Raw genomic sequence first — 13,418 nt, forward strand, 5'->3', positions numbered from 1 at the left:
TTGCTCTGACATTAAGTGTACCTTTGAAACTTTCCTGAACACTTTTGTCAAACTCCATCCCATCTAGTTCCTTTCCATGCCCTGAGCTCATCTGCCTTTCCATCAATACTCCTGCACCAAAATATACACTACTCTGAATATTAGTCCCACCATACTCAACCTTTCAATTCCTGTCTTTATATGTAGGCTTAACAACATGTCTCCACAACCACTTCACTATCTGCTCTGGCACTCTCGTTCCCATCCCCCCCCCCATGTAGCACCAGCAAACTTTCCCACTTGGATATTAGTCCCCCTTGGAAATCCAAGCAACACACACATAAAATGCTGGAGGAACTCAGCAGGCCAAACAGCATCTATCCAAAAGAGTCAACAGGCGATGTTTTAGTCTGAGACCTTTCAGTAGGACTGGAGAAAAACAAAGAAATGAGAGTAAGGAGGTGGGGAGAGGGGAGAAAGAAATACAGGGTGATAGTTGAAACCAGGAAGAGAGGAGGGAGTGAAGTAAAGAGCTGGGAGGTCAATTGGTGAAAGAGATAAAGGGCTGGAGAAGGGGAAACCTGACAGTAGAGGACAGAGGCAATGGAAGAAGGAAAGCGGGGAGGAGCACCATAGGGAGGTGATGGGCAGGGTGGGAGATAAGGTGAGAGGGGGGAATGGGTATGGGGAATGGTGTGTGGGGGGGGGCATTACTGGAAGTTCATGCCATGAGATTGGAGGCTACTCAGATGGAATATAAGGCGTTGCTCCTTTAATCCGAGTGTGGCCTCATCACAGCCGCAGAGGCGGCCATGTTGGAATGGGGATGGTTAAGTGGAATTAAAATGGGTCACTGGGAGATCCTGAATGGAACACAGGTGATCAGGAAGCAGTCTCCCAATCTATGTTGGATCTCACTGATAAACAGGAGGCCACACTGGGAGCACCAGATACTGTAGATGACCCTACAGATAAAGTATCACCTCACTAGGACTGTTTGGGATCCTGAATGCTAGTGAGGGAGGAGGTATAACACTTGTTCCACTTGCAAGGATAAGTGCCAAGAGGGACGAATGGACAAGAGAGTTGCATATACAAGAAAGCGATCCCTTTCGAAGTAGAAAGTTGGAGTGGGAAGGGGAAGGAAAGATGCGCTTGGTGATAGGATCCCATTGGAATTACCATCCAGGAATATAATCTCATCCAAAAAACGTCCTTTCTGTTCCCTTAACCAAAGAATCTCCTATCACTACAGATCAGCTGTTCCTCCCTTCTTTTCTGAGCCAAACACCTGACTGCTGTGGCTTTCACTCCCCTTCCCCCAATAATATGGTTGTTATTGAGAGGGGGATAACCACAGGCACTGATCCCTCTCCTGACGGTCACCCATCTACCTGCCCCCTGCAACTTGGGTGTGATAATCATCCTGTAACTGCTGTCTCCTGCATTCATCCACCTCCAGATGCCGTTAACAGGGTCTGTAAGATGCAATCCCATGCACTTCTCGCAGGGACCCTGAATTCTATCACCCACAAGAGGAGCACACCACTGCTCTACCTGCGTAATAAAAATGAAGGAAAACAAATTTAAAAGCCTCTCACCTTAGCCAACCCTGTGCCGACGCCTCAGATCAGGCATGCATACAATGGCTGCCCCGCTTGACCCTTTTTATTGGTTACTGTCAATCCACTAATTCACCAGTGAATATTCCGTAATTTCCAAAAGTGCCTCTCTGTGGTTACTACTTGCTGAAACTGCAGAAGTTCCCAGTCTTTTTTTAATTAAAGGTCTTTGAAAGTCGTGTTTTGCTCCCCACTCCACTTTGCAGGGGGGAGAGGGAACCTCACCGTAAAGAAGAGCAATAATTCACCAAGGGACTGTGACAGCCCAGCAAAACACCAGACTTACCCATTGCTCGACTGGTGAACCAGGAAGGAGCTGAACTCAGGGGACCGGGACTACAGGAGGTCAGGGGTGTAGGGGACGGAGTGGGTGACAGATGGGGAGGAGCCAGAGGAGGTGTGAGAATCGGGGTAGGTGCTGACAGAGACAAGGAGGGTCTGTATAGGAGTTGACTATAAATATAATTTATTGCTTCATGACCTCTGCTCAACTTCACACCAGCCAATCTGATTAGACTTGGAAGTGAAGGCAGAAATGGGTGAAGCCCCGCTGACAGAACGAGGCATCTCACTGCCATGGTATGAGGTGAGTCAGGGGCATTGTTCCCTCTAAGCTGCATGACCACACAGTAACTGAAATGCTCCCACGCAGGTGGAATTTTCTTTTAAGGTTAATATAATTGTGAAATACCCTGTAATTATGTGTTAATCAATATAATCCATAAATTTTCTAAATAAACATACCACAACCTTTACTTTGAAAGACTTTTGAGCATCAACATATTTAGTTGGACATTGGTAGCTCATTGCTAATAAACTGCCAGCCTAGCCTGCTGAATCCTGCTGCCAGTCAGACAGAACATTTCACCTTTGCTATTCTGCCTGTCCAGTTGGCTTGACCGCCTGACATTGTTTACTTGTGTTGTGATTTGTGTTGGATAGTTTATAAAAAACATTTAAAGCAGCGCAGAAAATTTTTACATGGCACTTTTCAGGTCCAGTAAATATTTCCTGCTCAGAGCAGAGGAACGATGGTCAGAGACACAGGGACAATACCTACTCCTCCACCGACACACATCCAACATGTTAAATGGTGAATGACGGTCAGAGACACAGGGACAATACCTACTCCTCCACCGACACACATCCAACATGTTAAATGGTGAACGATGGTCAGAGACACGGGGACAATACCTACTCCTCCACCGACACACATCCAACATGTTAAATGGTGAATGATGGTCAGAGACACAGGGACAATACCTACTCCTCCACCGACACACATCCAACATGTTAAATGGTGAATGACGGTCAGAGACACGGGGACAATACCTACTCCTCAACCGACACACATCCAACATGTTAAATGGTGAATGACGGTCAGAGACACAGGGACAATACCTACTCCTCCACCGACACACATCCAACATGTTAAATGGTGAATGACGGTCAGAGACACGGGGACAATACCTACTCCTCCACCGACACACATCCAACATGTTAAATGGTGAATGATGGTCAGAGACACGGGGACAATACCCACTCCTCCACCGACACACATCCAACATGTTAAATGGTGAATGATGGTCAGAGACACGGGGACAATACCTACTCCTCCACCGACACACAGGGCCTGTGCCATTACTGCAGTTGGTGAGATCTGGCTGAGAGGCAAGGTGAATGCCCTTGTTCATGGTGAATGATGACTTCCAGAGGATTGACCCAGCCAGAAATATTCATTGGCCCAGGTCCCCTAACTCTTCTGGGGAGGTGTTCCCACACAAGCAGTTTTCCTCTGGAAATGCCTCCATTGCTGTTCCACAGCTGATACCTGTATTGTCTGTGTCCAACACTCTCCACTCCCTCAACCCTGAATGCCATCTGGACAGTGTGGTGCTCTGTTCTGCAGCAAAGGGGTCCTCAAAGGAGGTCCCAATATATGGTAGCCTTTCCCCTTTACATCAGTGACTTCGGGGTCAAATGCTCCTGGCCTGGAGAAGGTGGCCATTCGCAGTCTATCAAGGGTCCTGCCACTCCTCAGAAACTACGTCTATGCCTGAGTGTTGCTGTGAGGATGTGGTGCCCAATGGCACCCGTACTTTCATAGAACTATTTCCAACTGGGAGAACACAAACAAAAGGGGGGTAGGTGAAAGAAGCCAAAAAATAAATTACATTATCATTTTACATTTCCTTACAACAGACACAGAAATAAAAACAAACCAGTTAGTCTCCCATCACACACTCCTGGGATCAGACAGAGAGTGAATCTCCCTCCACACCGTCCCATCATACACTCCCGGGGTCAGACACAGAGTGAAGCTTCCTCCTCACCGTCCCATCACACAATCCCGTCGTGAGACAGAGTGAAGCTCCTATCGTACAATGTAGGGGCATGGGTTACTAAAAAAGGTGACAGCAAGTTCATGACAGGGAAAAGTTAGATTGTAAAGTTTGCTCTTTAAAATCTCTCCACAAACTAAGAGCGATACTGGTCACCAAAAACCTGCCAACTTAGGAAAATGAACATGAGCTTTTATCCTGCGTTCCTGTTGCTTGAATCGGATGAGGTCCATAACTTGGTGAGAAGCAGATCATGCTCAGGATGAAGGGAAGATCACTGTGTGGTAACGAGAGTTATGAAACCAAAGACAGGTTCCGAATGATAAGCACATGTTCCTCTGTGCAAACATTGGACTTTCTGGCGTCGGGACAAGTGTCATTGCGATCTCCATCCCTCAGCTCATCTCATCACAAGATTTCACTCCTGCCTTCTACAGGCAGATCTTTGATTCCCTGGAGTTCACAAAGAGCCTGTGGGATAGAGAGAGGGACCATATGAGGGGAGAGTAAAGCACACAATCACACTGACCAAACACACCATCCCTAAGACCACCACACAGCCCACACCCACTGACCAAACACACCATCCCCAGGACCACCCCCATCGATCAAACACACCATCCCCAGGACCACCCCCATCGATCAAACACACCATCCCCAGGACCACCCCCACTGACCAAACACACCATCCCCAGGACCACCCCCACTGACCAAACACACCATCCCCAGGACCACCCCCATCGATCAAACACACCATCCCCAGGACCACCCCCATCGATCAAACACACCATCCCCAGGACCACCCCCATCGATCAAACACACCATCCCCAGGACCACCCCCACTGACCAAACACACCATCCCCAGGACCACCCCCATCGACCAAACACACCATCCCCAGGACCACCCCCACTGACCAAACACACCATCCCCAGGACCACCCCCATCGATCAAACACACCATCCCCAGGACCACCCCCATCGATGAAACAGACCATCCCCAGGACCACCCCACAGCCCAATGCCCAATGCCCATTGCCCAACCCCATCGACCAAATACAGCAACCCCGAGACTGTCACCCTTCGACTTTTTGGACCAATGAAGCCCCATGACCTCCCACCCAAATACCACCCCTAACAGACCCCTCCCTCCAGCACCTTGAGAAGATAATTCCTCACTTCTCACATCCCCACCTCCCAGTGAAGTCGATCCCTCCACACACTCTCCCAGACCATGACTGCCCCCCCCCCCCCGTTGCTCTACCTTCCCCACCCCCACCGTGCGAGCCCCTCACCTGCAGCACCATGCGTATGTTGCCCTTGATCTTGGCCGAGTCCTTACTCAGCTTTTCCGCCACCCTGAAATGCAAGGACCAGGCATCAGGCCAATGACACTGTCTGCTCGGGGAGATTGCCCTCCCCAAAACCTCGGGCATTCCTCTCTTCCCCTCTGACTGGGGGTGCAGGCATGGATGGCTGTCACCCCAGGGTATCCAGCCACTCATCCTCTAAACCAGGCAGCAACCTGGTAAACCTCTACTGCACCCTCTCCAAAGCCTATATTGGGGAAACCAGAACTGGATGCAATACTCCAGATGGTGGTTTATAAAGTTGCAACATAACCTCCTGACTTCTGAACTCAATGCTTCGTCTAATAAGAGGCAAACATTCCAGAAGCCTTCTTAACCACCTCATCAATCTGTGTAGTCACTTTCAAGAAGCTATGAACTTGGATCCTAAGATCTCTCTCTGTTCAGTAACACTGTCAAGGATCTTACCCTTGACAGCACCCCATTGTTTCCTCGTCCTTGTCCTAGCAAGGTGCCACACCCCACATTGGTCTGCTGTTTCTCTGCCCACACCTCCAACTGATCTATATCGTGCTGTATTCTTTGCCGGTTTTCTACACTATCCACAACTCCACCAATCTTGGTATCATCCACAAACTGACCACCCATCTACATTTTCATCCTGGTCAATTATAGACATCACAAACAGCAGAGGTCCCAGCACAGATCCCGGTGAAAGAGGAATATCAAACCTCCAGCTCAAATAAGTCCCTTCCAACAAAGTGCAAGCCAGTTCTGAATCCAAACAGCCAATTCGCTGCAGATTCCATGCATAAACTTCTGGATTAGCCTCCCATGATGGACCTTGTCAAACACCTTACTAAAATCCATCGACAACATCCACTGCCCTACCTTCATCAATCTCTCTTGTCATCTTGTCAAAAAACCTCAGTCAAGTTGGTAAGACATGACACAAAGCCATGCTGGCTCTCCCTAATTAGGCCATGGGTTTCCAATATAATCTATCCCTAAGAATTTTCTCCAGCAATTTCTCTGCAACTGACCTGAGACTCACCAGTCTATAGTTTCCAGGATTTTCCCTCGTTCCCTGCTTAAATAGAGGTACAACATTAGCCATTCACCAGTCCTCCGGGACCTCGCCTGTGTCTAAAGAGGACTTGCAGATACTGGTCAAGGGCCCAGCAATCTCTTGCCTCCTTCAATAACCCATGGTTAATCCCATCAGGCCTGGGGACTTATCCATCTTAATACTCTTTAGGAGGCCCAAAACTTCCTCCTTCTTGACCTCTAAACACCCTAACATGTTTATACAGTCAGCACTGATCTCCTTGTCCTCAATATCCTTTTCCTTGGTAAATGCTGAAGCAAAGTACTCGTTAAGTGCCTTACTCACATTCTCCACATCCAAGCAAATGTTCCACCCTTTATCCTTGAGTGGTCCCACCCTCTTCCCAGTTATCCTCTTGCTCTTGATGTATGTATAGAATGCCTTCAGATTCACCTTAATCTTATCTGCCAAGGACTTTCCATGGCCCCTTCTGGCTTCCTAATTTCCTTCTTTAGTTCTTTTCCGGTTTCCTTATTCTCCTCATGTGCGTTTCATCCTAATTTCCACAGCTTTACAATCTTTTCCTTCTTGACTAAATTCATCACTTCTTTGGACATCCAAGGTTCTCTTATCTTTCCATCCCTGTCCTTCCTTCCAACATGAACATACCTTTCCTGTACTCTGTGTCATTGACCTTTAAACACCCTCCACGTGTCTGATGTGGACTTGCCAGAGAAACGGTGTTCCCAATTAACGCTTCTTAGTTCCTGCCTGATGCCCTTGTAAATTGTTCTACTCCAATTTAAGATTCTCCCTCAAGGACCATACCCATCCTTATCTATAACATCTTGAAAGTTAAGGATTTGTGGTTACTGTTCCTAAAATGAAAGGTCAGTCACCTGGTCAGGCTCATCATCCAACACCAGGTCCAGTACAGCCCCTTCTATTGTTGGACCATCCATATGTTGATTTAAGAGACCTTCCTGGATACACTTTAAAAATTCTGCCCTATCTAAACCCGAGGCAAGCTGAAATCTCCCATGACAGCAACCCTATTCTTTTAACATATTTCCTTAATCTGATTACATTTCTGTTCCTCAGTGTCCTGAGTGTCCCGGTGTCCACGGGGTGGGGGTCTATAGTACAGTCTCGTCAGTGTGAGTGCCCCGGTGGGGGTCTGTAGTACAGTCTCGTCAGTGTGAGTGTCCCGGTGGGGGGGTGGGGGTCTGTAGTACAGTCTCGTCAGTGTGAGTGTCCCGGTGGGGGGGTGGGGGTCTATAGTACAGTCTCGTCAGTGTGAGTGCCCCGGTGGGGGTGGGGGGTGGGGGTCTGTAGTACAGTCTCGTCAGTGTGAGTGTCCCGGTGTCCACGGGGTGGGGGTCTGTAGTACAGTCTCATCAGTGTGAGTGTCCCGGTGGGGGGTGGGGGTCTGTAGTACAGTCTCGTCAGTGTGAGTGTCCCGGTGTCCACGGGGTGGGGGTCTGTAGTACAGTCTCGTCAGTGTGAGTGTCCCGGTGTCCACGGGGTGGGGGTCTGTAGTACAGTCTCGTCAGTGTGAGTGTCCCGGAGGGGGGTGGGGGTCTGTAGTACAGTCTCGTCAGTGTGAGTGTCCCGGTGGGGGGGTGGGGGTCTGTAGTACAGTCTCGTCAGTGTGAGTGTCCCGGTGGGGGGTGGGGGTCTGTAGTACAGTCTCGTCAGTGTGAGTGTCCCGGTGGGGGGTGGGGGTCTGTAGTACAGTCTCGTCAGTGTGAGTGTCCCGGTGGGGGTTGGGGGTCTGTAGTACAGTCTCGTCAGTGTGAGTGTCCCGGTGGGGGGTGGGGGTCTGCAGTACAGTCTCGTCAGTGTGAGTGTCCCGGTGTCCACGGGGTGGGGGTCTGTAGTACAGTCTCGTCAGTGTGAGTGTCCCGGTGGGGGTTGGGGGTCTGTAGTACAGTCTCGTCAGTGTGAGTGTCCCGGTGGGGGGTGGGGGTCTGTAGTACAGTCTCGTCAGTGTGAGTGTCCCGGTGTCCACGGGGTGGGGGTCTGCAGTACAGTCTCGTCAGTGTGAGTGTCCCGGTGGGGGGTGGGGGTCTGTAGTACAGTCTCGTCAGTGTGAGTGTCCCGGTGGGGGGAGGGGGGTGGGGGTCCGTAGTACAGTCTCGTCAGTGTGAGTGTCCCGGTGGGGGGTGGGGGTCTGTAGTACAGTCTCGTCAGTGTGAGTGTCCCGGTGGGGGGTGGGGGTCTGCAGTACAGTCTCGTCAGTGTGAGTGTCCCGGTGGGGGGTGGGCGTCTGTAGTACAGTCTCGTCAGTGTGAGTGTCCCGGTGGGGGGTGGGGGTCTGTAGTACAGTCTCGTCAGTGTGAGTGTCCCGGTGGGGGGGTGGGGGTCTGTAGTACAGTCTCGTCAGTGTGAGTGTCCCGGTGGGGGGTGGGGGTCTGTAGTACAGTCTCGTCAGTGTGAGTGTCCCGGTGGGGGGTGGGGGGTCTGTGGTACAGTCTCGTCAGTGTGAGTGTCCCGGTGGGGGGTGGGGGTCTGTAGTACAGTCTCGTCAGTGTGAGCGTCCCGGTGGGGGGAGGGGGGTGGGGGTCTGTAGTACAGTCTCGTCAGTGTGAGTGTCCCGGTGGGGGGTGGGGGTCTGTAGTACAGTCTCGTCAGTGTGAGCGTCCCGGTGGGGGGTGGGGGTCTGTAGTACAGTCTCGTCAGTGTGAGTGTCCCGGAGGGGGGTGTGGGTCTGTAGTACAGTCTCGTCAGTGTGAGTGTCCCGGTGGGGGGGTGGGGGTCTGTAGTACAGTCTCGTCAGTGTGAGTGTCCCGGTGGGGGGTGGGGGGTGGGGGTCTGTAGTACAGTCTCCTCAGTGTGAGTGTCCCGGTGGGGGGTGGGGGTCTGTAGTACAGTCTCGTCAGTGTGAGTGTCCCGGTGGGGGGTGGGGGGGTGGGAGTCTGTAGTACAGTCTCGTCAGTGTGAGTGTCCCGGTGGGGGGGTGGGGGTCTGTAGTACAGTCTCGTCAGTGTGAGTGTCCCGGTGGGGGGGTGGGGGTCTGTAGTACAGTCTCGTCAGTGTGAGTGTCCCGGTGGGGGGTGGGGGGTGGGGGTCTGTAGTACAGTCTCCTCAGTGTGAGTGTCCCGGTGTCCACGGGGTGGGGGTCTGTAGTACAGTCTCGTCAGTGTGAGTGTCCCGGTGGGGGGTGGGGGTCTGTAGTACAGTCTCGTCAGTGTGAGTGTCCCGGTGGGGGGAGGGGGGTGGGGGTCTGTAGTACAGTCTCGTCAGTGTGAGTGTCCCGGTGGGGGGTGGGGGTCTGTAGTACAGTCTCGTCAGTGTGAGTGTCCCGGTGGTGGGTGGGGGTCTGTAGTACAGTCTCGTCAGTGTGAGTGTCCCGGTGGGGGGAGGGGGGTGGGGGTCTGTAGTACAGTCTCGTCAGTGTGAGTGTCCCGGTGGGGGGTGGGGGTCTGTAGTACAGTCTCGTCAGTGTGAGTGTCCCGGTGGTGGGTGGGGGTCTGTAGTACAGTCTCGTCAGTGTGAGTGTCCCGGTGGGGGGAGGGGGGGTGGGGGTCTGTAGTACAGTCTCGTCAGTGTGAGTGTCCCGGTGGGGGGAGGGGGGTGGGGGTCTGTAGTACAGTCTCGTCAGTGTGAGTGTCCCGGTGGGGGGTGGGGGTCTGTAGTACAGTCTCGTCAGTGTGAGTGTCCCGGTGGTGGGTGGGGGTCTGTAGTACAGTCTCGTCAGTGTGAGTGTCCCGGTGGGGGGAGGGGGGTGGGGGTCTGTAGTACAGTCTCGTCAGTGTGAGTGTCCCGGTGGGGGGTGGGGGTCTGTAGTACAGTCTCGTCAGTGTGAGTGTCCCGGTGGGGGGGTGGGGGTCTGTAGTACAGTCTCGTCAGTGTGAGTGTCCCGGTGGGGGGTGGGGGTCTGTAGTACAGTCTCGTCAGTGTGAGTGTCCCGGTGTCCACGGGTTGGGGGTCTGCAGTACAGTCTCGTCAGTGTGAGTGTCCCGGTGGGGGTTGGGGGTCTGCAGTACAGTCTCGTCAGTGTGAGTGTCCCGGTGGGGGGTGGGGGTCTGGAGTACAGTCTCGTCAGTGTGAGTGTCCCGGTGGGGGTTGGGGGTCTGCAGTACAGTCTCGTCAGTGTGAGTGTCCCGGTGGGGGGTGGGGGTCTGCAGTACAGTCTCGTCAGTGTGAGTGTCCCGGAGGGGGGTGGGGGTCCGCAGTACAGTCTCGTCAGTGTGAGTGTCCCGGAGGGGGGTGGGGGTCCGTAGTACAGTCTCGTCAGTGTGAGTGTCCCGGTGGGGAGTGGGGGGGTGGGGGTCTGTAGTACAGTCTCCTCAGTGTGAGTGTCCCGGTGGGGGGTGGGGGTCTGTAGTACAATCTCCTCAGTGTGAGTGTCCCGGTGGGGGGTGGGGGTCTGTAGTACAGTCTCCTCAGTGTGAGTGTCCCGGTGGGGGGTGTGGGTCTGTAGTACAGTCTCGTCAGTGTGAGTGTCCCGGTGGGGGTTGGGGGTCTGCAGTACAGTCTCGTCAGTGTGAGTGTCCCGGTGGGGGGTGGGGGTCTGCAGTACAGTCTCGTCAGTGTGAGTGTCCCGGAGGGGGGTGGGGGTCCGTAGTACAGTCTCGTCAGTGTGAGTGTCCCGGTGGGGAGTGGGGGGGTGGGGGTCTGTAGTACAGTCTCCTCAGTGTGAGTGTCCCGGTGGGGGGTGGGGGTCTGTAGTACAATCTCCTCAGTGTGAGTGTCCCGGTGGGGGGTGGGGGTCTGTAGTACAGTCTCCTCAGTGTGAGTGTCCCGGTGGGGGGTGGGGGTCTGTAGTACAGTCTCCTCAGTGTGAGTGTCCCGGTGTCCACGGTGTGGGGGTCTGTAGTACAGTCTCGTCAGTGTGAGTGTCCCGGAGGGGGGTGGGGGTCTGTAGTACAGTCTCGTCAGTGTGAGTGTCCCGGAGGGGGGTGGGGGTCTGTAGTACAGTCTCCTCAGTGTGAGTGTCCCGGTGGGGGGAGGGGGGTGGGGGTCTGTAGTACAGTCTCGTCAGTGTGAGTGTCCCGGTGGGGGGAGGGGGGGTGGGGGTCTGTAGTACAGTCTCGTCAGTGTGAGTGTCCCGGTGGGGGGTGGGGGGGTGGGGGTCTGTAGTACAGTCTCCTCAGTGTGAGTGTCCCGGTGGGGGGAGGGGGGTGGGGGTCTGTAGTACAGTCTCGTCAGTGTGAGTGTCCCGGTGGGGGGTGGGGGTCTGTAGTACAGTCTCGTCAGTGTGAGTGTCCCGGTGGGGGGGTGGGGGTCTGTAGTACAGTCTCATCAGTGTGAGTGTCCCGGTGGGGGGTGGGGGCCTGTAGTACAGTCTCCTCAGTGTGAGTGTCCCGGTGTCCACGGGGTGGGGGTCTGGAGTACAGTCTCGTCAGTGTGAGTGTCCCGGTGGGGGGTGGGGGTCTGTAGTACAGTCTCGTCAGTGTGAGTGTCCCGGTGGGGGGGTGGGGGTCTGTAGTACAGTCTCGTCAGTGTGAGTGTCCCGGTGGGGGGGTGGGGGTCTGTAGTACAGTCTCCTCAGTGTGAGTGTCCCGGTGGTGGGTGGGGGTCTGTAGTACAGTCTCCTCAGTGTGAGTGTCCCGGTGTCCACGGGGTGGGGGTCTGTAGTACAGTCTCCTCAGTGTGAGTGTCCCGGTGGGGGGGTGGGGGTCTGTAGTACAGTCTCCTCAGTGTGAGTGTCCCGGTGGGGGGGTGGGGGTCTGTAGTACAGTCTCGTCAGTGTGAGTGTCCCGGTGGGGGGGTGGGGGTCTGTAGTACAGTCTCGTCAGTGTGTGTCCCGGTGGGGGGTGGGGGTCTGTAGTACAGTCTCGTCAGTGTGAGTGTCCCGGAGGGGGGGTGGGGGTCTGTAGTACAGTCTCGTCAGTGTGAGTGTCCCGGTGGGGGGGTGGGGGTCTGGAGTACAGTCTCCTCAGTGTGAGTGTCCCGGTGGGGGGTGTGGGTCTGTAGTACAGTCTCGTCAGTGTGAGTGTCCCGGTGGGGGGTGGGGGTCTGTAGTACAGTCTCGTCAGTGTGAGTGTCCCGGTGGGGGGGTGGGGGTCTGGAGTACAGTCTCCTCAGTGTGAGTGTCCCGGTGGGGGGTGTGGGTCTGTAGTACAGTCTCGTCAGTGTGAGTGTCCCGGTGGGGGGTGTGGGTCTGTAGTACAGTCTCGTCAGTGTGAGTGTCCCGGTGGGGGGTGGGGGTCTGTAGTACAGTCTCGTCAGTGTGAGTGTCCCGGTGGGGGGGTGGGGGTCTGGAGTACAGTCTCGTCAGTGTGAGTGTCCCGGTGGGGGGTGGGGGTCTGTAGTACAGTCTCGTCAGTGTGAGTGTCCCGGTGGGGGGTGGGGGGTGGGGGTCTGTAGTACAGTCTCGTCAGTGTGAGTGTCCCGGTGGGGGGTGGGGGGTCTGTGGTACAGTCTCGTCAGTGTGAGTGTCCCGGTGGTGGGTGGGGGTCTGTAGTACAGTCTCATCAGTGTGAGTGTCCCGGTGTCCACGGGGTGGGGTCTGTAGTACAGTCTCGTCAGTGTGAGTGTCCCGGTGGGGGGTGGGGGTCTGTAGTACAGTCTCGTCAGTGTGAGTGTCCCGGTGGGGGGTGGGGGTCTGTAGTACAGTATCATCAGTGTGAGTGTCCCGGTGGGGGGTGGGGGTCTGTAGTACAGTCTCGTCAGTGTGAGTGTCCCGGTGGGGGGTGGGGGTTGGGGGTCTGGAGTACAGTATCATCAGTGTGAGTGTCCCGGTGGGGGGGCTGGGGGTCTGTAGTACAGTCTCGTCAGTGTGAGTGTACCGGTGGGTGGGTGGGGGTCTGTAGTACAGTCTCGTCAGTGTGAGTGTCCCGGTGGGGGGAGTGGGGGTCTGTAGTACAGTCTCGTCAGTGTGAGTGTCCCGGTGGGTGGGTGGGGGTCTGTAGTACAGTCTCGTCAGTGTGAGTGTCCCGGTGGGGGGAGTGGGGGTCTGTAGTACAGTCTCGTCAGTGTGAGTGTCCCGGTGGGGGGAGTGGGGGTCTGTAGTACAGTCTCGTCAGTGTGAGTGTCCCGGTGGGGGGGGGTGGGGGTCTGTAGTACAGTCTCGTCAGTGTGAGTGTCCCGGTGGGGGGTGGGGGTCTGTAGTACAGTCTCGTCAGTGTGAGTGTCCCGGAGGGGGGTGGGGGTCTGTAGTACAGTCTCGTCA

At 54.6% G+C, this 13,418-nt stretch overlaps 1 protein-coding gene across 1 annotated transcript in view; it reads right to left on the bottom strand.

The window, feature by feature from the left end:
• Positions 1 to 2,050: 2,050 nt before the first annotated feature.
• The window catches only part of uxt (ubiquitously-expressed, prefoldin-like chaperone), a 28,186-nt gene continuing 16,818 nt past the window's right edge, over positions 2,051 to 13,418 (bottom strand). Inside the window, 2 exon segments of the mRNA XM_073028704.1 lie at positions 2,051 to 4,414; positions 5,236 to 5,299. Of these exon segments, the coding sequence (XP_072884805.1) occupies positions 4,352 to 4,414; positions 5,236 to 5,299 (127 nt within the window). The 3' untranslated portion in view covers positions 2,051 to 4,351.

The sequence above is a fragment of the Hemitrygon akajei genome, chromosome 24 (genome assembly GCF_048418815.1).
Source record: "Hemitrygon akajei chromosome 24, sHemAka1.3, whole genome shotgun sequence".
Classification (NCBI taxonomy): domain Eukaryota; kingdom Metazoa; phylum Chordata; class Chondrichthyes; order Myliobatiformes; family Dasyatidae; genus Hemitrygon; species Hemitrygon akajei.